The sequence below is a fragment of the Alligator sinensis genome, unplaced genomic scaffold (genome assembly GCF_000455745.1).
Source record: "Alligator sinensis unplaced genomic scaffold, ASM45574v1 scaffold243_1, whole genome shotgun sequence".
Classification (NCBI taxonomy): domain Eukaryota; kingdom Metazoa; phylum Chordata; order Crocodylia; family Alligatoridae; genus Alligator; species Alligator sinensis.
Genome location: NW_005841841.1, coordinates 3645983 through 3668263, shown reverse-complemented (window position 1 = coordinate 3668263; position 22281 = coordinate 3645983). Strand labels below are relative to the sequence as shown.

Genomic DNA, 22281 nt, shown 5'->3' with positions numbered 1-22281 from the left:
CCCCCCCGCCGCCTTCCCCTGCCCAGCAGGTAAGTTTGTGGGGAGAAAAGGGAGGGGGGGGCAGATCGAGGCAGAGGTAGAAAAAAAATATTTGGGGGCACACCTCCCCAGCAGGTATGTCCCACCCAATTTACCCATGCTTCTGCCTCTGCGGCACTGTCCCTCTCTGTGGGGGCCTTAATTTAGCTCCTACACCTTCCCTCCCCCACGGACTGACCTGCTGGCCTGGGACACGTGTGTGCATGCACGTGGGCACTCAGTCCCCCACCTCAGCCTCAGATCGACTCCAAGAGGCTCCAAGATCTACCGCAAGAGGCTCCAAGATCTGCTGGTGGATCTCAATCCACTGGTTGGTGACCACTACAGTAAATCACTTGCCATGTGGGACATGGTTTAAATTTTAGTCTTCACCATAACTATTGGGAGAATTATGGGTTCCAGTATTCCTAGTATAGTGGTTTTTGCTAGCGATTATTTCCCTGCTTCATATAAGTAGTATTAGTTTGATATCCAGTCAAGGCTGCTTGCTTCCTTGCTAAATAGTAACAGATGGTCCAGACTAGTAAGGACAGTGAGGAACATAAGGGCAGAGCCAGTGTTATCTAGAAAGTGTTTTTTGTCTATGGAAGAATGTTTCCCAGCAGGAAACATGACTGACATGAGAGTTTGGAAATATTATTTAGAAATATGCTTCTTAGCATTCTTTGGTCCAAGTCTCAACATAACTCTTAAAAATAAAAGTATGCTGGTTTTATCTGTGGTTTATGTTGGGCTGTATCAGTAGTATTAAAATTATACCCCTTCTTAGTTAAAAATGCTGTATTTGCTTTTTTTCTGGTCTGCAGCATCCTGTAATCAAAGTACTGTGTGACAAAGTAACTATATAGAATGGAACAGCCAGTTCTGTTATGTAATCTTGCTTCCATTTATGTTACACCAGGTGACAACCTTAAAATGTTACAACTAATGCAAAGCTGGAAAAGGAAAAATAGAAGCATTAGTCATGAACATTTCAGATCACTTCTTTCCCTTGCTAGGGTTGAAGTGCTTAGATTTTATGATGGGATGAAGGGAAAACAGATCTATCATGCCAGGTAATAGACTTCTGTTAAAGATGGAATTCTGCACATGGTGTTATTCATGGCCCTGGCCTCCTTGCCAGGAGGCAGGCACCACTTTGGTTTCTTAAGGCTTTATGCTCCCGAACGGTGGGATCAGGCCATGTCTGTGCCAGGAAAAACATACATTTTTAGCATGTACTGGCTAATACGTGGGAACATCTTAATGCAAAGGTGGCAAATTATAGTTGGTCAAAGTGAGCCTTCACTATCTCAGGAGGGTAAACCATGTTGGTTTGAAGTGGGGCAGAAGGTAGGGCAGAGTGACACCTGAGAGACTAGTTGATTCTGAGAGGCATGAACTTTTGTAGGCAGCAACCCACTTTGTTAGATGGTAGCAGCTCAAAAAGTAGGTTGTTGCCTATGAAAGCTGTTGCTTCTGAACCAGTCTCTCAAGTGTCACCCTGCTCTACCTTCTGCCCTTTGCAGTCTCAGAGTACCTCTACCTCAAGTAGTTAAAGCACGTTAAAATTGCAACTTGCTGTCCTATATGATGATGTTAGTGTTTAAAATACTTATTATTTTTTGTAGCGAAGGCAAGGCCTTAGTGGGCAGGACTAGGTAGGCATTTACAGGTGATTTCTGGATTGAAGATAATGGTTCAGATTTTTCCCTGCCTGAGAGCTCTGTAGGTGGATTTCTTAGCTATTATCTACCCATGACACTGAACGTGTGTTTCAGGGATGTAGGTTGTAGCTGTGTTGGTCTAAGGACATAGGTAGACAAGGTTGTTTTGGTAAATCCAATATCTTTTATTAGACCAACTCAAATAGTTGGAAAAATTATTTTTAGCAAGCTTTCCTCAGCATAATGAAGGGTGTTTGTGCCCAAAAGCTTGCTAAGAAGAATTTTTCCAATTGAACAGATGTTGCATTTGTAGAAAAAGCTGTCTCCTTCCACCACTAGTTGGAATTGACTGATCAGCTGAAAACATTTCCTGCTCCAAATGAGATTTTTTTCCCACTCCATGGCAGAGGGTATATGGGAAAGAAAAGCCAACCCAAACCATTGCTTGACTATTACTTTTACATGTTTAGACTCAAACATAAAGCCAAACTACACATTGGTTCTTTTGGAAGCTGTATTGGCCCATCGAGAATGAGGTTAATGAAAACAGTGCACCTGCCTCTTATTGGCACTGGAAGCTTTTGAGACACCCCTTTTCAGTTCCCCCATGTCATCTGATGTTGACTTAAAACTGAGGAAAGGTCTTGGAGCCATTAGGTACCTAGGAGGTCAGCTATCTTAAACAGAAGGTTATTTTCCTTGTGGTAGTTTCAGTTTACAGAATGAGTGTCTTTCAGCTTTTAGTGACCTGATCACCTCCACTGAGTTTTGCAATGATAAAATTGTGCTGTGGATTCTCGGAGTTTCCTTCTCAAGGTGATTTCAAAATTCCACTGTAATGAGCCCATTGTTCTGACAAGGTTCTTCCCAAGCCCTCCCTGTCCTAGTAAGAATATTACCATACACTAAATGTGGGGTTCTGCTTGGGGTCATATGACGCCTGCTACCTGGGCAGTGCTGTCACTAAGAGGATCATGTCTAAATAGCTGTCTGATTGCATATCCTCTTGCTGTGACCTAGCTGTCCTGAAGCTGGAAGGTCATGTCAAGACTCATTTGGTCTGAAGCAGGATGGCCTCTACTGCCCCTCTTCCAGACATTTCCTTTTTCAAACATTTGCAAAGCAAATTCTTGGTCCTTGTTCCATATGTTTCCAAAGCTCCTTGCTTTGGATTTAAGGATTAGAAGAAGAATCCCTCCCCATCCTCTCAGTTCTCCAGAACCATTGGTGACATAGGAAGGATAGAACATTAGATGTTCTTCATTTAAGTTAGCCAAGGTTTTTTAACTTCTAATTTCTTTTAATGCTTCCTGAAGTCTATTGAAGTGAAATATTGGTGCATATACACTATTGATATTATCCTCATTCTTGCTGCCTGCTGTATAACTTATGATTGCACTCTCTCATGCATAACATCTCCATCTACGTGCACTGTAGGAAGGAGAGCCCTGGACTGGTGATATCTTCAGAGAATGGAAATTCCCTGGTTTGTAACTTTTATTTATTTGAAGCTATCATCCTCCAAGATTCTCATCACTTCCAGTCAGTTTGAAAAGGAACTCATCTGAGGTGACATTTAGTTCACAATTTGATGAAGATGCCTTATCGAGACATTGAAAAATAATTAATCTTGATTTGATTGGCTAACTTTTCTTAGGGGGACCTTTGCTTGCATCTTGCCTGAAATTGACCAGAAAGTCCCAAAGGCACATAGCCACAAAAATGTAGACTGTGGATACACTTTTTCATATCTCTTTTTTAACTGCCAGATATTATTCAGACCATCTAAACAGGAGTGAGAAAAGGAGTGGATGCTCATTTGGATAATCAGACATTCAAAGTTAATAAAGTAACAAAAAAAATGTTATACAGAGAGTACATGTAGCTTTGGAAGGAATTTTCAGGCTTACATGTAAGGGGACAAATGTGAGTTGTTGGAAATAAAGTCTATTATATGCCCACGACTGGGCAGTACATATTGAGGGCTATAGATTGTACAGAAAGGACAGGGTGGGGAAGAAAGGGGGAGGGGTTGCGCTCTATGTCAGTGAGCAATATACGTCAACCCTCATCAAGACGGAATCCAAGGATGAGGAGGTAGAAGGATTGTGGGTTAGGTTACATGGGGGGCAAGGAGAAAGGGATTTGGTGGTAGGGGTCTGCTACAGACCCCCACATCAAGGGGAAGAAAGAGATTCGGGGCTCCTGAGGCAACTCTCGGAGACCATAAAAGCTAAAGAGGCGGTAGTCATGGGGGACCTAAACTACCCGGACATCTGCTGGGAGTCACAGACAGCAAAGTCCCACCGCTCACACAGGTTTCTTAACCTGTGTACAGGACCTCGGACATGGCATTTTGTTACAAATTACCACAGAGACTTGTTCCTTTAACAGTCTGGCAAATCTCATGCTTTTCTTTCCCCATGGCCTTCAGTGAAGAGAGGCCGTAAGAGGAAATTCCCTTGGCCATTTTTTAAATGTTAATGCTTCAGCTTCACTTAGAAAAATCTGTATGATATACTCAAATTAGCTCCTGTCTACACCACTCTCATGCTAAGGAAGAAGTCTCTAGGGGTTTTTTTAATAGCTGTTTCTTCAATGTAGTGCATGCCCTACCCAGAACTCACATGATACTTGGTTAAATCCAATTCTCCTATAGCCGAACATAAATAAACACAATTGGCATTTTTTAAGTAAATACTTTTGTTTACTTATTTTTTGAAAACCTTTTGGGTGTTTGTGAGATGTGCTGCTGTGACCCTCTCAAATACTGTCAATATATAGAATGGGCACAGCACAGGCACATACACATTTTTTCCCTCATGCCCACTTAGTTCTTCACCTCTTTGCTGAGACTGGCAGCCAGAGTACCGGCTGGTGTCAGTTGTGAAGTTGAGGTTGTAACACAGTTGTCACCAGCACTGCACTGCTCTTAAACTTTGTCTATAAGTTCTAAACTCTTTTGAGTAAGGACCTTTTCTTATCATATACCTACAAAGCAGCAAGATACTCCGCAAAAATAAATAATGACTCATTTCACAAATGTCAGTGAAAAAATTCCAGTTGATGGTAAAAATAAGAACCATTTGTCATTGTCTACCAGAGATGACTCTGAACTGTCGCTTAGAAGTGAAAAGTTCAGTATCATCATTCCCATAAGCTGCCTTATCTGTTACTGTTTATTTATATGTTTGTTACCAATCTGATCTCTATTATTATTATTATTAATGAAGCCCTCTGTTAGAACACATCAGCTATGTCAAATTCTAGCTGGTAACATGACATACTTGGCACCCCTCAGATCCAGGTCTTGTGTGACAGCTTGTCTTACTGTAGTGCCTCCAAAATACAGAGCTGTATCCTCTGCTAGAATTCCACATTCAGTACAAGCATTTCCACCTTCCAAGGACATCCATAAATCTGGTTTAATTTCTTCATTGTCAAAGCGTTCCTTCAGGAAAGTCTGTAAAAAAAGTATGTAGCATTTGAGCAACAACTAGAAGAATCATCCTGCTCTACAGCCTTTTTAGCTAACCCAGTTATAATTTACTTTTGAAGTATGTTTGAAATGTTCATAAAAATAGTAAAGTGATTTTTTTCCTCTCAGGAGCTAAGGTCTACTGCCTTTGTACAGACAGTAAATTTTATTTAAATTATATCACCTGATTGCATCCATCAGATGCAAGACCTAGACAGGTTAGACCAGTGGGCAGAAAACAACAGAATGCAGTTCAACAAGGAGAAATGCAAAGTGCTGCACCTAGGGAGGAAAAATGTCCAGCACACCTACAGCCTAGGGAATGACCTGCTGGGTGGCACGGAAGTGGAAAGGGATCTTGGAGTCCTAGTGGACTGCAAGATGAACATGAGTCGGCAGTGTGACGAAGCCATCAAAAAAGCCAATGGCACTTTATCGTGCATCAGCAGATGCATGACGAATAGGTCCAAGGAGGTGATACTTCCCCTCTATCGGGCGCTGGTCAGACCGCAGTTGGAGTACTTCGTGCAATTCTGGGCGCCGCACTTCAAGAGGGATGCGGATAACCTGGAGAGGGTTCAGAGAAGGGCCACTCGTATGGTTAAGGGCCTACAGACCAAGCCCTACGAGGAGAGACGAGAAACTGGATCTATTCAGCCTCCACAAGAGAAGGATGAGGCGACCTTGTGGCTGCCTATAAGTTCATCACGGGGGCACAGAAGGGAATTGGTGAGTATTTATTCACCAAGGCGCCCCCAGGGGTTACAAGAAATAATGGCCACAAGCTAGCAGAGAGGCAGATTTAGATTGGACATTAGGAAGAACTTCTTCACAGTTAGAGTGGCCAGGGGCTGGGACGGGCTTCCTGCTTATGCAGGGGGTCGGACTCGATGATCTATAGAGGTCCCTTCCGACCCTAACATCTATGAATCTATAAATTGCCTTTTTGGGTGGGGAGGAGGTTGCAGGGAGGGAGTGTGGTAGAAGACAGTTGCCTTGCTCTAGAGATCTTCGTATTGGTCACTGTCAAGCCTGGATTGATGAACTATTGCTCTACTTTGGTATGGAACTTCTGTTCTTTAGGAACCAAGAGCGCAGACAGAAGGGCAGCTCCTCGCTGCAACTCGGAACACTTTGCAGGAAGTGATCTGAGTTGCGGAGATCCCCTGGACCAAACAGAAGCTCACTGTTGGTTCCAGGGGGGGAGGGGAATCTAGCTGATGGCTGGTTGCCTGCAGCTGGTTTTCCCTAGCAGTGGCCCCTCCTCCCTGCCAGCCCATGCTGTTTGCAGAATAGGATGGGGAAAGGGAGCAGAGGGAGCTCATTCTAGGGATTTCTCAGTTGGCACTGAAGGGTGTGGTGGGTGAATTGGAGCCCCTCCACCTCAGGGGGGCTCCAATATATCCGTCCCACCATCCAGTGGAGGCTGAAAAAAACCCAGACCAAACTCCCTCTGCTTCCTTCCCCCCTCCCATTTTGAAAGCAGCTCTGAGGCTGGAAGGCAGGCAGTTACGGAAGACATTATGTTTTGAAATGTCTTCATCGATTTTTAGCCTGATTGACCATTTTTGAAGCAGTCTGCAGCTGTGAACTTGTGTTTAATCACAGCAATAGACTGCTTTCTGTGGCCAGATTGGGTGAAAATGGTCACTTTTGTCTGTGCCCCAAATGCTTCAAGAGCTCCAAATGAATATACCTTGAGACAGCTGTAAGATTGGTGCCATTGAGTAGTGCTGCGTGTACTCTGTCTTGTGCATGCTTATTGGCATGCACCCTTTTTGTGAAGGGTATAGTGCATGTAGAGCAGACTTGCTAGGTGTCTCTACACAGCGTTCCCTAATGTGGTCCTGAGGTTGTACAGATATGCTCGCTCTCGCTCGCTCTCTCTCTCTGACACTTGGGAGCTGGGATGCAAGAGTGAAATCCTGCAAGATATTTCAGAGCAGCAGAATTAAATTGCTCTCTTTTTTCTCATCTTTTCTTTTTCATTGAGGGGTCCAGTTTGTAGAGGTGAAGTTAAGACTGGAGTTGTATTTGTTTTTGAGAGAAGGAAAGGTGGTATTGTCCCTCTCCCAGTCATCCTTGAATATGTGTGAAGTTGTAAACTGCCCCTATCCCTGATGGTGACTGCAGGCTCTCTGCTTTCTTTTAGCTTACTTACTCTCCTGGAGGCAGCTGAGGACTTACCAGTGCCTGCTCTTCTGGAGAGATGGGCAGGGAGATGGTGGCTCTACAGGTGTTCTAACCTAAGCTGTTCAAAGGAGCAACCGCTGCTCCACCCCCCCCTTTTCCAGTTCTGTTGTTAAGAAGAAATTAATTTATAGATCTTCAGTAAGCAAAGAGCTCTCTCACCCAATGACGTATGTTAATCCGGACACCTTATATCATTGGGAAACCACCTTTTTTAGCAGATGTAGCACAAATTACCTGGGCATCCTCCCTGACTGCTACTCTGATTTTACTTCCCCTGCCTTATCTGCTGCTCTGCTTCCTGCCATGTACTCTGTGCCCAATTTGCTGCTCTGCTTTTTGCTTCCTGAGCTGTCTGTTACTGTGTTGCTTGTCTCCTTGAACTGTTCAGTATGCCACATGCATAAGCTGACCATTATATGGGGGAGAGTGTGTGCCACGAATTGGCCACCCCTGCTGTATATGGTACATGCTCTATATTACCTCATACTTCCATTGGGTAGTGAAGGTTAGAATTGTAAACCAAATACAAATTCCTCAATTTATCAACTTAGCTGTTTCTTAAAATATATAAATAAAATATGCTGGGCTGCTGCTTTTTTCAGCTGTAAAGTGTGGCTGAAAGGAAGACTTGGAAGGGAGTCCTTTCATAACAATTCTTCACTGTTCATAAGCCAGCCTTTCAGATAAATGAGAATTGGAGGGCAGTTCTCTTGTACAGTCTGAGTTCAGAATGGATGCTGGGTCTGTCTAACAAGGAAGTGCAAGGGAAGTGTACATTGGGGAGTTGTTGAGGAAATTCACTGCAGGCTGAAAGAGTTTTAATGTTCTATTTCAACAGCATAAGATTGATATTTTCTCTTACCCAGTGGCAAGGCTTATCAGAGTGGTCCACAAATTTTTTTACCCGACAGAGAGATCCAGAAATTGATTTTCTAATCTGACTTCGAAGCTGGCAGTAAAACCATGGGATAATTCCTTGAGAGTAAAATTTGTATTTGACTACTTAAAACAAAATCTACATAGTGGGTACTTAATTGACTTGTAATTTCAGATATGTGCTACTTGGATGTCACTGGAATTGTTAATGAGCATTGGAACATGAACTCAGAAAGGCTGGGGATTTAAATATGAATTAATACAAATTTTTAATACCATATAACTTTGGGGGGCAAAAAGGAGTTAGGATGCACAATAAAAACAGGACAACCCATTAATCTTTGAATTCCTGCAAACAATACGAAAAGATTATTCATTTAGAAAAATGGAAAGAATTTTTCTCCCTCAGGTAGTTTTCTCTATGATGATACAACAAGTTGTTTTCCAGGAGAAAACCTCAAGCATTACTTGTTTTGAGACTCTTATTCTGTCACTTATTGCTAAGAAATATCCTTTTATCTAAGCCACAGATACCCTTTTGTTCTTGACGTACCTGGTAATGCTTCTGTAGCAAAGACACTGGATTTCCATTGCCGAGAACAGGCAAGCAGCATTGGCAAGAATAGGAGATCTGAGGGAAATTTGTAGAGTAGAATTGTTTTGCTACCTGTCTTCAAAATCTCTCTCTCTTCCCCTCTCCTTCCCTCCCTCCCTCCCACCCTTCAAGAGCATTTTGGAAGGGATCTGGGGTACTCAGAAGTGCTTGTGAATACATCCCTATGATAAAACACAAGCAAGAGGCATTGACTCTCTGAACGATGAAATAAGAAAAGCTGTCAGGGTGATTGCATTTGTACTAGCACATTACCCTTTGACCTAATTAGCTTCCTATTTGTGCCCTGCAGGAGAGAGGGACCCACTGGTTATATGCAGCCAAATATTCAGTGATTTGCCTCAACTTACTCCCACTGTGATTGTGTTGGCTAATGAGAAAGTTCCTTTCATTCTGTTGGGTGGTATGTCTTCTCTATAGGTGCTGCAGAGAAAGCAACTTGTATGCAATTTGCTCCTTTGGGGCTGTCTTACATTCTGAGTTTCAGAGCGTTTCAGCTTCTATGGTGAGAATTGGGCTCCTGAATGTTACTAATGCATTGTGTATGCATACATATATAGACCTTACTTGTTTCAGGACAGAGCAGCGAGACGCTCTAAATGATTGGCAGAATGGCAGTCTGCTTTGCAGGGACTAGTGGGAATTGTGTTGTGCTCTGAGATTTAAACAGAGTGGGGTGGGGCAGGCAGTGAAGAAGGAGATTCACGCAAGTGCTGACTACCGTGCTAAATTCATTTTGCACCAGCCATATCCTGGATTTGTAGTGCTTTTATAATTTTATAAGCATACTTTGAATGTTAAGTATGAGAGACCGTCCTCCTGCAGACCTGTGATTGGATAGCAGCTGTGTGACATGTCCAGAATGCAGTCTGAAAGGCTTTGTGGTCCTAAATGTCTTGCACAGCATTTTTTTAATTTAATCAGTTTCCTTGGAATGCCGTTGATCCAACTGCATTCAGCACTTAACTGGAAAATGGGCTACATAGTATTAAAAAGAAGAAAGGGAGGGATGGAGAAAGGGAGAAATAGTAAAGAGTGGGGGGAAAATATCCATTTCATAGACTTGCTATTTATTGGTGGCATTCTGCAAGAATGTTAACTAGGTACAGTGGATCCTGATTCATACTAGGATGGTACACTAGAACTAGCATAGCTGTTAGAATAAAACTTTAGCCATCATGTAGGAAAAAGCTTTCATGGCTCTGATCATCAAGTGGTCTCCTTTAAAAGAGTAGTATCTTCTTAGCATGTTAATGTTCCACTATCTTGCATAGATATTACATAGAAATGGTTTGGTGAAGGGGAAGCCACCTGTATGCTTAATGGTGAAAAAATGGCTTCTCCAATACTTGCAAACTAAGTTCATTTAAAAAGAAATGACCCCAGAGTGGCCCTGTGGCATATGATATTTTCTTCCAGCCCCTTTTTTTTATCTGACTTGTGTGGGGAGAGGGGCATGTTCTGCCACAAATGCATTATCTCTTTCTTTTAGACAGGTTTTAAATTATTAAACATATGCACGCTAGGGCCAGAATAATTCATACAAAACATCTGCAATCACCCTGTACTTTGTGTTGCCTCAAACTGATCCTTTCAGGATACTGGACCCAAGTATCATAGGGGCTGGAGAAACTGAGGAGGACATCCATAAGGTTAAGCCATCTCCTAGAAACATTAAGGCATTCTTCAATGTCAGCTAATAGGTGAAGGTCTAGCTGTCCCCCTGAACGCTATCAAGGAAAGGAGGCAGAAGGATCCAGTGACCCTGCCCGCCTCCCCCTCATAGAGCTACATAGGCCAGGAAAAGCAAAGCTGGGCCAGAGGAAGAAGCAACCACTGGAACAGGTTGGGGGGAAGCCTTTTACGCTGATTCCCCTCATTTATCTCTTTCTCCTTCCTTCCTTCTTTTTCACTCCCTAGCTTTGATTTCTTCAGCTCTTCCTGCCCTTACAGTTTATCTCACCTAGTAAAAAATATAATAGGGGGTTGGCAGAAGAAATGGGGCTATCTAGGAACACATCTGTTATTACTCTGATCACTTCATTTCTGTGATATATTTACTTTTCCCCACCTATTTGTGGTTGTCTTTGTTGGAGTGTGAACTCTTCTGTCCAGGGGCTGAGCCCTCCTTTGCGTGTGTGCGCGTGTGCATGCATGCAGTATTCAGTTAAGGAGAACCCCATTTCAGCTCCTGCTTTTGGACAGCTGGGTATATTATTTGGTGATATTATTAATAATTTATTTATGTTCTGACTGTACCATGAGAAAGGAGCATGTATTGAATATACACGAAAACATCTTGAATTGGAAGTACTTATGTCACCTTCTGGCTGACTTGTTACAAAACCAATTATAGCAACATCTTTGCTTGTCAGTCACTGGGAAAATGACTCATGTTGCCATTTGTATGTACAAATACTTAAAGTAAAAACATACCAAGCAGTTTAGCAGTTGAAATTAAGGTTGTTGTTTCATATGCTGCCACTTAGACTGTGTGTGTCTGAGTTGGGGGAGTTAGAGGTTTTACATAATCCCAAGAGGGAAGGCCCCAGAATTTCTGATTAATGATCCTGCTCACTTACTGGATTCAGATGTTTTCATTTTAGTTTTCATTGGATGTGTCTACATGTGCTATTAATTCGAAGTAGGCTTACTGCACAGTAAAAATGCTGCATGGCAAGCCTGCTGGGGAGCATGTCTACACATTTCCCCAATGGGAGCAGCCTGATACAGGCTGTTCCTGTCCTGTTCTGCCTCTGCAGCAGCCAGGGGGAGCTCCAGGCTGCCCCTGGGTGCTAGCTCAGGGACTGGCAGGGAGCACAGGACCAGGAGAGCTCTGCTGGCTGCAGCAACAGCTGTCTCCTGGCCCCGTACACATTGGGAGAGGTCCTGATGTGCATGGGCTGGGAGATGGCTGCTGCTGCAGAGCTCTCCCGCCCCATGCACATGAGGACAAGCCCTGTGTCTGCCTAGGCTTTCCCGCTAGCTGTCCCCCCAAAACAGGACAGTTCCCAACCAGCTCTGGGCTGCATGTTCAGACTTCCCCCTGAAGCCCAGGGTTGGCTGGGAACTGTCCTATTCTGGGGCAGGTCCCAGCCAGCTCTGGGCCAGATGGAGAACTCTCCTTGTACAGGGAGATCCTGGCCCCAGCTCCACAATTAGAGGGGCATGGCTTCCTGTGTTGGCAGCTGCCTGCTGCCAGGGTGTGCTCTGAGAGTGAAGCCTGGGCAAGCAATGTCCCCCTGCCCTGGCAGCAGGCAGCTCCCAGCCCAGGCTCCATGATTGCTGCCTATTGGAGCTTCCCTGGCAGCAAGCAGCTCCCAGGGGACGGGATTGTTTTCCAGTCTCCTCCTGCTTGGGATGACCAGGAATAAATTTGCTCCTGGTTGGTCATCTATGTGGGCTACTGTGCAGTAACTATGACATGGTCAATTTGCTACCTACATTTTCAGGTAGCAAATTAACTGTACAGTTGACTAATTGCACACCAAGTGTCTGCTTGTGTAAATGGTGATGGTTTACTATGCAATTAGTCAACTGCACGATAAAGCGTCCCATGTAGATGTGCCCACTATGTTCCTACATAATCTCATTTCCTCATATTTCTCTCCTTTTTTGCACTACAAATCCAAGATCACTATAATTATATTTTTAAATACTGGTTTTCAGAATATTAGCCTGGGGACAGGATGGGGGTGGAATACCACATTTTTTTTGTCTGCAGGAAGAAATAATTAGGCCATTGCAGGAATATGCTTTTTTACAGGGTGGCTTGAGGCTGCTTTTCTGGAAACTGTGAGGGGCAGAGCTTCTTGAGATGCCTGAGACTTGTGTGAAGCTGCTATTTACTTGCTGATGTTCATTGCATCTGTGTCCAAGAAGCAGAACATTGCTTCTTTCTACTGATAGGTTTCCTTCTGTGTGAATTGTTCAGTTGGCATTATAACATTGTGTGTTTATATGCCTTGTCTGACAGATGAAACATTTGAGGGATAATTCCCCCCACCAAAAAATGTCCCCCTCTATCTTCCCTCCCAAACCAATAAAATTGTCTATTTTAAAAACGTCAGCTGCCTCTAGCATAAAAAGCCAGTGATGATGTATCGTTGCTTGTAATGCATTATTCAAAGTCTTTTTTAGACTCTGGTATATAAAGAGTTTCATTAATATTTCAGTAGTCACTGTGATTCTCATCAAAGGGAGCTCCTTCCCTTTCATCACATGACACCCCTATATTTTTGTAGGTAGCAAAGATTCTTGGACTCTAAGGTTACCATTGATAGAAGAAAACTCATCACTTTCCAGATGAATTGATTCTTAAAAGAAGCCCTGACCTTGAGATTGAGATTGTTCCATGCAGTTATCTGGTATGTCTGGATACTTATTGCAGATGTACTAGGAAGGGCTTGCTTTTGTATTGAACTTGAAGGAACAGCACTGTTTCAGGACAAAAGATGATCTAATTGGTTTTAGATGGAGCCTTCGCTACTTCATGGTGGAGCCTTGAAAGGAGGAAATGCAACATTTTTCTTTACTTACTTGGTTTGAAATTTAGCTGTTTTCCATTCTAGGTTCAAATACATGTTGAAAGTTATTTTTCATATCTCATCCAGCCCCGACCAGTGAAAGTCAGGTGGAATATTAAACTATGGACAGGACTGGCCAAAAGTAGTTTTTTGTTGTTGTTGTCGTTTATTTATTTGCTTCCTTCTGTTTTAAAGAAAAGGAAGGTAAAACCCCCCACAAAAACACTAGTTTGAATGCACTGTGTAATACCATAGAACTATTTTTCTTAATCCACAGGGGCTCCATTCTTCTATTCTGAAGAGAGATAAAAGTCTCTTCCTTGATTTGATTTCACATGACAGTCTGAGGCTGGGAAACCAGAGTCTCATAATATTAAGATAGGTAATACTTTTACCATGGAGCTTCTCAGTACATCAGGTAGTTAGGTTTGAAGGGAAGACTGTTTACAATTGCTTCTTACCCATGAAACTAGGGAGAGAGTGATGCTGCTAGCCAAAAAGCAGAGCATCACAATCCCTAGGTGCCTGTGAGTTACTGGCTAGAGTTTGCTGTGTGAAGGGAATCAGTAATAAAATAGATGCTGAGGCGATAGATCTAAAAAGGGTGGATTACTGAGGAGTAACTACAGCTGTGTTTCAGGAGGTGGTCATATGTAATTCTGCTTTGCAGTGCTAATGAAGAACTGAGAGAATACTCAATTCTTGCAGTGTACTTGGTCCACATATTGGGCTCTGTTTGTATTAGAAGAGCTCTGCATCATAATGCATGCAAATGAAGGTTTTGCTTTTGAGGAACTTGAAGTGTAATGTCGTGAATAGCAATGATTGACCTTTCTAGAGAATAATGAATGCATTCTTATGGCTTTTCATTAGACAAATAATTTTTCCCACACTAATATTTTAGGTTTTTTTCCTAAAACAATGACAAGATGAAATTAGAGATAATAAATACTTTTTTCCTCTTGATGTTTAAAACATGATTCACATTTTGTTTTCCTATTCAGTTTAAATATTACTTAATGACATCCCCAGTGAAAGGGGACTTGGTAGCAGCTTACCACTACATCAGGGGAATACATCAAGGGCTCAGCAAACAACTGTTCACCAGGGCACCCTTGGGGAAAACTAGGAGTAATGGCCACGAACTCCTGGAAGACTGTTTCAGGCTTAACACTAGGAAACACTTCTTCATAGTCGGGGTGTCCACACTGTGGAATAAACTCCCTCCAGAGGTGGTGCAGCCCCCTACCAGGGAAATCTTCAAGAGGAGACTGGACGGTCACCTGGCTGGGGTCACCTGACCCCCAGTTGTTTTTCCTGCCTAGTGCAGGGGGGCTGGACCTGGTGGTCATGCAAGGTCCCTTCCAGCCCCTTACAATCTATGAATCTTTCATCTCCTAAAGTAGACAGCTTTTTCCAAAGTCATGATTCACCTACTTCTACCACCCCAAAATGTATTGAGGCATCTACTCCTTCCTCTCTTGGAGGGAAATAACAGTTATTGCTGTCAGAAAATAAAGAATATTTTCCCATTTAATTGAAATAATTCACGACAGTGGAATTGGTTTAATATTAAAAAGGAAGCCTGGAATCAAAACTTGTGGCAGAAGTGATATGTTTTATTAGACCAACTAGATATTTGCAAAGGAAGCCTGGCAACCAAGCTGTTCAGAGGGTCAGGAAATGCATAATGTGGGGTGATCAGAAAATGGAGGGCTGATGAAGTAATACTGAATGTTTGGATAGAGATATTTTGTATCTGCATTGTGGTCTAGTGAGATGCGGCCCATGTGACCATTTGGTTCTGAAGCCCATTGATGGGATGTAGAAACTGCAGTACCATGGTAGTTGTGTTGTTCACAAGTCCTGTGGGTGTTCAGACAGGCAGCATTCTGTATTTTACTGCCAAGCTCTGTGGGACTTCAGTAGTATAGCTTGATAGGGGCATACTGATATGAATAGTAAGGAAACATCCTTGTCTTCAAGTACTTAAGTGGAATAATCTAAAAGAGCAGAAACCCCTTTGACTTCTCCACTTACCTTATACAAATTCAGAGCTTTGAAAGGGACTACACACTGTATATGTTCTATACATGATAATCTATTCAACATTTGCAGTTACTTATTGTGTTGTATGCTCAGTGGTTGACTATAATCTTTGTAATATGTGGGAATCGTTACCAGTGAGAGGGACAACTTATAAGGCTCAGAAATTTTCTGATGGTGATAATGCCTTAAAAGCAAATGATCAGAGTTGTCATTTCTGGAAAGGAAATAAATTTTCTTTATTTAGAGTTCTTTGCTCTTGAGATGGTCCAAGGAGCATTAGGCTTTTTTCCCCTCTTCCGTTCACAGTGGGAACTGTTCTCCTTTATTCTGAAACATTCTTCTGTTCAGGGTATTTTATCCAGTTACAAGTGTGGATTTGAAAGGGTGAATTGGGATGTATCTGTCCCTCTTTTGCTCTTTTAAATCACTGCAGGGTTCTGCTTTCTGTCCTCATCCCATTTTACCACCCCAGGCACAGGCATTAATGAAGTGCACATTATCAGTTAATAATATGAGTACTTAATATGCAATTTCCCATTGAAAGGGTTGCATAGGGGTCTTAGCCCAAGGGACCCCTAGGAAGACTGGCTGTCGCAGCTGCACCCAGCTGCTTGTTAAGTGGTTTGTGTAGCATACACATGCTCTTTTGTCTAGATGAGGGGGAGCAGAGAAATTGACTCTATTGTATTTGGGATTCTTTTGTGTAGAAGAGCAGATGAAGGAAAGGAAGATGAATGTACAGACCCACCTGAACTTGTCCAGTTTTTATCTGGGGAGTGAGAGATGTATTTGTCTAGAGGTTCCTAATTCTTGCTAAGGATAATCTGTTTTCCAAGGTAACATGTGATGAGTATAGGTAAGAGGAGAGGACAGACAATGAGCTGGAAGCAGAGATGGAGACCATTCATGAGGGGCAAGGGAGTAGTTTCTGGACAACTGCTCTTTGTTTATTGTTTTAATGGTAGGAAGAGGAGTCAGCAAATTCAGTTCCCCATGGGTAGCTTTAGCCACTTCTGTTCAAGGCAAGTCAGTGCATTTTGTAAATGTGTCACACCAGACAGTAGCCAAGTTAGTTGACAGTTTCAAAGATTTTGAAGCCTAGAATTACCCAGGTAGGTCCAGAAAATACCCCAAGACTTTGTTACTAATTTCTCTCTCAATGGGAAAGTGACTCTAAGTCCTCAGATCTGTCTCGCAGTTTGTTTTTCCTCCTCAATCTGTTGAGACACCCCTGGTCTCTACAAACAGTTCTGGCTAGACTATAGGTTTCATAGATTTTATAAATATTACGGCTGGAAGGGACCTCGCAAGATCATCGGATCCATCCCCCTGCCCAAGGGGCAGGAAGTCAGCTGGGGTCAGATCATCCCCGCAAGATAAGCATCCAAGCATTTCTTAAAGGTATCCAGAGCAGGTGGTTGCACCACTTCTGGGGGGAGTGTATTCCAGACTCTGGAGACTTGGATGGTAAAGAAGTTTTTCCTTATGTCCAGTCTAAAATGGTTTTTCAGCAATTTGTGACTATTAGACCTTGTCTTCCCTTGGGGCGCCCTGGTGAACAGACGTTCTCCCAGTTCCTGATGCACACTCCTTATATACTTATAGGCAGCTGCCAAGTCACCCTTGAACCTTCACTTTTCCAGGCTGAAGAGTCCCATGCCTCTCATCCTCTCTTCCTAAGGCCTGTTCTCTTGACCTCTAATCATGCACGTGGCTCTCCTCTGGACTCTCTCAAGCTTCTCTACAACCTTTCTAAAGTATGGAGCCCAGAATTGAATGCAGGTTGTAGCCATGTTGGTCTAAGGACATAGGCAGACAAGGTTCTTTGGGTAAATCTGGTATCTTTTATTAGACCAACTTAAATAGTTGGTAAAATTCTTCTTTGCAAGCTTTCGGGTACAAATATCCTTTGTCAGGCTGAGGATTAAGGCTATTCCACAAAAAAAGATCAGGACTTATTTGATGAGAATAATAGGGAAATTCAAGTTCTCATTGAGAGAAAAAAGAGAGCCTTCAAAGCGTGGCAGAATGACAGCAACTGCGCACAGAAGCAAAACACTTATTGTCACATTAAATCCAAGACCCAGAAGAAAATTTGAGAGCAAAGGAACAGTGGTGGAAGGAAAAAACAAAAGAGACCCAGAAGTTTGCTGAAAGCCATGCTATGCATAGTTTCTTTAGCACAACCAGTGCAATCCATGGACCAAGCACATGTAGAGCCATCCTCCTGAAGTCCAAGGATAGAACAACACTCTTGAAAGACAGCTCTGCCATCAGTGCACATTGCAAGGAAAACTTTCAAGAGTTTCTGAACCAACATTCTAATGTGAAAGATAATACCATTGATAAAAAACATTTTACAACACCTCATTAAGGACTACTTTGCAGATCCACCAAACTGTCAAGAGGCCTTGAAAGCCATTGAGCGGATAACATCAAAGCATGTGAATGGAATACCAGCTGAGATTTGTAAGCATGATGGGGGAAAAAATTCTCACCAACAGTGTGCTCTTATTTTGAATATCTGCAGCCATGAACAGATTCCCAGTGACTTGAGAAATTCCAGAATCATAACCATATTCAAGGAAGGAGATGAATTGGATGTAGAAATTGCTGTGGTGTTGCACTTGTGTCCATAGCTGGGAAGATCCTCCTCTGTATTTTCCTTAATAGACTGACTCCCCTCATTGAGGAGATTCTACCCAAGTCCAAGTGTGGTTTAGATCACTCAGGGGTACAGTAGACATGATCTTTGTTGCTAGACAGCTGCAGAGGAAGTGCTGTGAGCAACACTGCAAGATTTTTCCATGGCCTTCATGACCTGACTGAGGACTTTGCTTCAATCAACAGAGAGACCCTATAGATCCTGATGAAATCTGGTTACCATCATCAGATTTCTTCATGATGGTATGGCAGGAATCATCTTAAGCAATGACTCGGAAATGGACCCCTTCACTATTAAAAATGGAGTCAAGGAAGGATGTGCAATTGCACTAACATTCTTTTCCATATATATCACAGCTATTCTGCATCTCATTGCTGACTGACTTCTAGCTGGAGTCAGCATCCAGTATCTCATGGACAGGAATCTGTTTAGCATCAATCAGTCACATTCCAAATCCAAGATAAACAAAACCTCTCTGTTTCTGATGTTCAATACGCTGATGATTGTGTTGTTGTGCCCACTCGTTTGAAGAGCTCCAGGTCACTCTTGCCTGCTCCTGTGAAGTATATGAAATGCTTGGACACTCTGTTACAGGGGTATACTCTGTCAGCTTCATGGAAACCAAGATACTTTACCAACCTACCCCAAACCAATCAGATTCTCCCCCACATATTACAATTAGAGGACAGACCTTGGGATTATTGAATATTTCCCCTTCCTGGGTAGTTGCCTTTGCCAAAAAGTAAACAAAGATGATGCTAGTCAACACTGAATAAAATCTGCCAGTGATGCCTTTGGACATTTCCAAAATCATGTCTTTGATGATCATAACATTGAGACTCAAACCTGTGGTACAGATACGAGGGGGTGATTGATTAACCCCTGGATCCGAGCAGGCCGGGGACGAAAGGGTTTGGAATCTTGTTTCCCTTTTCCTTTACTCTTCCCGCCCGAGAAGAATCCGAAGGCAATATAACAAATGAATACTTTACTCACACTACTGAAGTACACGGACTCGCGCTGTCGATGTACAGAGTGTAGGCACCTTCAGTAAGAGTTACACCGTGGAGCACATAAATGCTCCGTTCACAATTCCGCGCCGGCAGTTCCCTTTTACAATAACTTCCAAAAACAAAACAAACCGTAGGGAACCCGAGAGCTCTTCGCGCATCCAAAAGATGCAACTAACCGATATGGGGGCGTCCGGGGGGAAAAGGAGCCATGGACGCAGGACCTTGGTGAGGGTGATCAAGCCTCTCCGATGTTGTGTAAGTCCCCCCTTCTTTTTCACGGGGTCTGCCTTTTATACTGCCCCAATAGCCAATGGAATCAGGTCTTTTTTGCGCGCTCAACGGGCTGCATAAGCCGGGGATTTTGCTGCATGCATCGATCGCGCAGCTATTAGGCTGCACCCCGCTGCTTTCCCCACGCCGTGAGCAAAACTTGCTCTCATGTCTGGCGTTTGGTCACCTTTTCTTTATCACAAAACCAAACTTCTCATTTACCAGACTTTCACCATCTTTACTCTGCTGTATGGGATTGAAACTTGGACAACATATCAGAAACACCTAAAAGATTTGGGAAGGCAGGGAATTTCCAAGGGGCACAGCATTGGAAGCCCAACAAGAAACTGTCCTGACACAATGGAAACACAAGAAGAATGGCAAGAGACCAATATGGCTGCTGTACAAGGAGCTTCTAAAATGACTTGAGTGCAAAAGGAAAGCATACAGGCAATGGAAGAATGATCAGGTCACCACTGACGCATACCAGGTAATAGCAAGAACCTGCAGAGACAAAATCGGGACGGCAAAGATAAAGAATGAGCTGCACCTGGCAAAGGAGGTTAAGGACAACAAGAAGAGGTTCTATAAATATGCTGGCTAGAAAAGTCCCCTACTGTTGTTGACAATGATATTCAGAGGAAGATCCAGAAGGAGTATGGTGGTAGAGTTGCACCCACCCTTGGCTGTGCTGCGCATGAGCTCTTGGCATGGAGTATGGCCAGGGCTCCCTGCTTTTGTGTGGCTTGTGCCCAGAGGTCAGTGCTGCCACCACCTTTCTCCCCTTTCCTCTGAATTCAATGAGGAAGAAGAGGGAGGGTGAAAAACACTGGTGCTCAACCCCTTGGACTCTGGGACCGTGTGAAATCAAGCCAGATTCTCCATGATCAGCAGCTGAGCTCAGAGCTCACTGAGCATGCAGGAGACAGCCAAAGCATGTGTATCTGGGTAGGCCCCCCTTGCCTTGTTCCTGGATGCACTACTGACAATATCATATAATGGATCTCCTCTTGGCCTGTCAAGGATAATTCACTCTCCATGTGTAGTCAGTCATTCGTCACTGAGACAGCTGGTTGCAGAGGGTGGTTTACATGTTTTACTGGAATCTTTACTGTGGATATATGTTTACTGGAAACTAGACTGAGACTACCAACCAGTCCCCAGAGGTGACAACTCACCACTCCAGGGGATTAGAACAGGAGACTTAGAAATGAAAATCTGTATAACTCATTCTGAATTGTTTGGGTCATACATCAGATGGTAGTATTCCCATTTATTTTCTTCCCTTACCTTCTTTCCTTGAAAATGTAATGCTTCTGCTTGGCTGTGTCACTTAGTGCTCTGAAAGGGCATGACTCCATGGCAATGCTTAGCAATAGATACCTTGCCAAGTGCATGCAAATGGTAGCATAGTTACCCAAGAGTGAACTGTTTACTGCAAACAGGCCAGTAAACTGAGTGCTTTAATGAGGACTCAGCAGTAGACTCAACTGATTAATTAACAAGCTACTTTTGACTGGTAAGGAAGGGCTAGGGAGAATGTCTGTCACTTTCTTCTGTTACCAGTTGTTTTCCACTCCAAAAGGTATATTGCTTCCTAAATGCATGACCCACAGAGCCTGATAAACTGGTGGTGTAGCTTCTGAAGTTGTATTATTTTATTGGCTCTCTGTTGGACCTGTTAATGCTATAAATTGTTCCAATGCATGAAATTCCTTTGCCTAGCTATGTTCTGTTGCTGGATTTCTTGTCCACAGTATCTGATATTGCATGCTTTTTGGCAAGTATGGCATCGTATTTTTTTTAAAGGACAGCCTTAGAAAGCTGTATAACGTTTAGCTGAGGAACACCATTTATCCTTAACTTGGTACACTGTCCTGCAAAGCCATATTTATTGGAGTAATCTTTCCCCATTTGATTAGTCTCACTGAGTTTAATGAGACCACTTCTAGAATTTGCTTAATCCAATTTGTGCACCCTTTTTTTTTCTGTTCAGTTTTTCCTCTGTTTCCTCACCTTGTCCAACCAAACCTCTGTAGAAAAATGTGTGTTGTTTTGATAGTAGGAAGAAACTAATTTTGCTGCTGCTGAAAAGAAGACGCCTCCTTTCCTTTTCCCTTTCAACCACTTAAGAAACAAGGATAGCCTTTTCAGTATACACCATAAAAACATCTCTGTTAAGTGTGCTGCATATTAAATGATTTCACAGTTCATGTTTTAGTTTTCAGTAAAATCTAAAGATTAAGACCAGTGAGAGACTTGTGCTGTGTGCACCCAGCATTGGCAAATAATGGGAGTGTTGGCCTACGTCCAGAAGAAATGTGACCCAGTAAACTTCATAAAAGACTGTTCAATTACTCCTTTTTATTATGCAGGAGCATGCGGGCAATGCACAGGATGAATGCTGTTTTCATAACTGCTGCCATAGGAAGATTTCCAATGGTAGAAATAATTATTTTTACCACTTTGGTGTCTTGGCTTGCAAGAGAAGAATGCTGCTATGCATCTTGTCACATAAATTATTCCTAATGTTACAGCTTGCAATACATGAGGTATGCAGGTGCAGATATTTTGCTCCATACATATCCAATAAAAGCTATTCAGGTGATAGATCATTTTAGTGCATTTGCAGTGGTTTTTAGTGTGTGTACAGTTCTACAGCAAAAAAAAAATAAAAATTAATTTTTGTAAAATGAATAGTGTATGGTGTCTCGGACGGCCAGAGCCGACTCGAGGTGATTTAGAAATTGCTCGTTCGTCAGGGCGGGCTGGTGAATGGAGAGGCAGACAAGGTTTAATGGTTGCAAAAACGTTTACTTACGCCGCCTGTAGTTGCAACGCAGATGGTCCGGTCGTCTGAACAACTATGTGAGTTGTTCCAGCTGGCGAGGCCCAAGCCAGTTAATCCACCTG

At 42.9% G+C, this 22281-nt stretch overlaps 1 protein-coding gene across 4 annotated transcripts in view; it reads left to right on the top strand.

Annotated features, from left to right (window-relative positions):
- The window catches only part of TSPAN7 (tetraspanin 7), a 147215-nt gene that overhangs the window by 10171 nt on the left and 114763 nt on the right, over positions 1-22281 (top strand). Inside the window, exon 1 of one of the 4 annotated variants that reach the window (XM_025205186.1) lies at positions 20610-20628. The exons of the other annotated variants lie outside the window; for them this stretch is intronic. Within the exon in view, the coding sequence (XP_025060971.1) occupies positions 20626-20628 (3 nt within the window). The 5' untranslated portion in view covers positions 20610-20625. Of the gene's footprint in view, positions 1-20609; positions 20629-22281 lie in introns of those variants that run through there. 4 annotated transcript variants of the gene reach the window in all.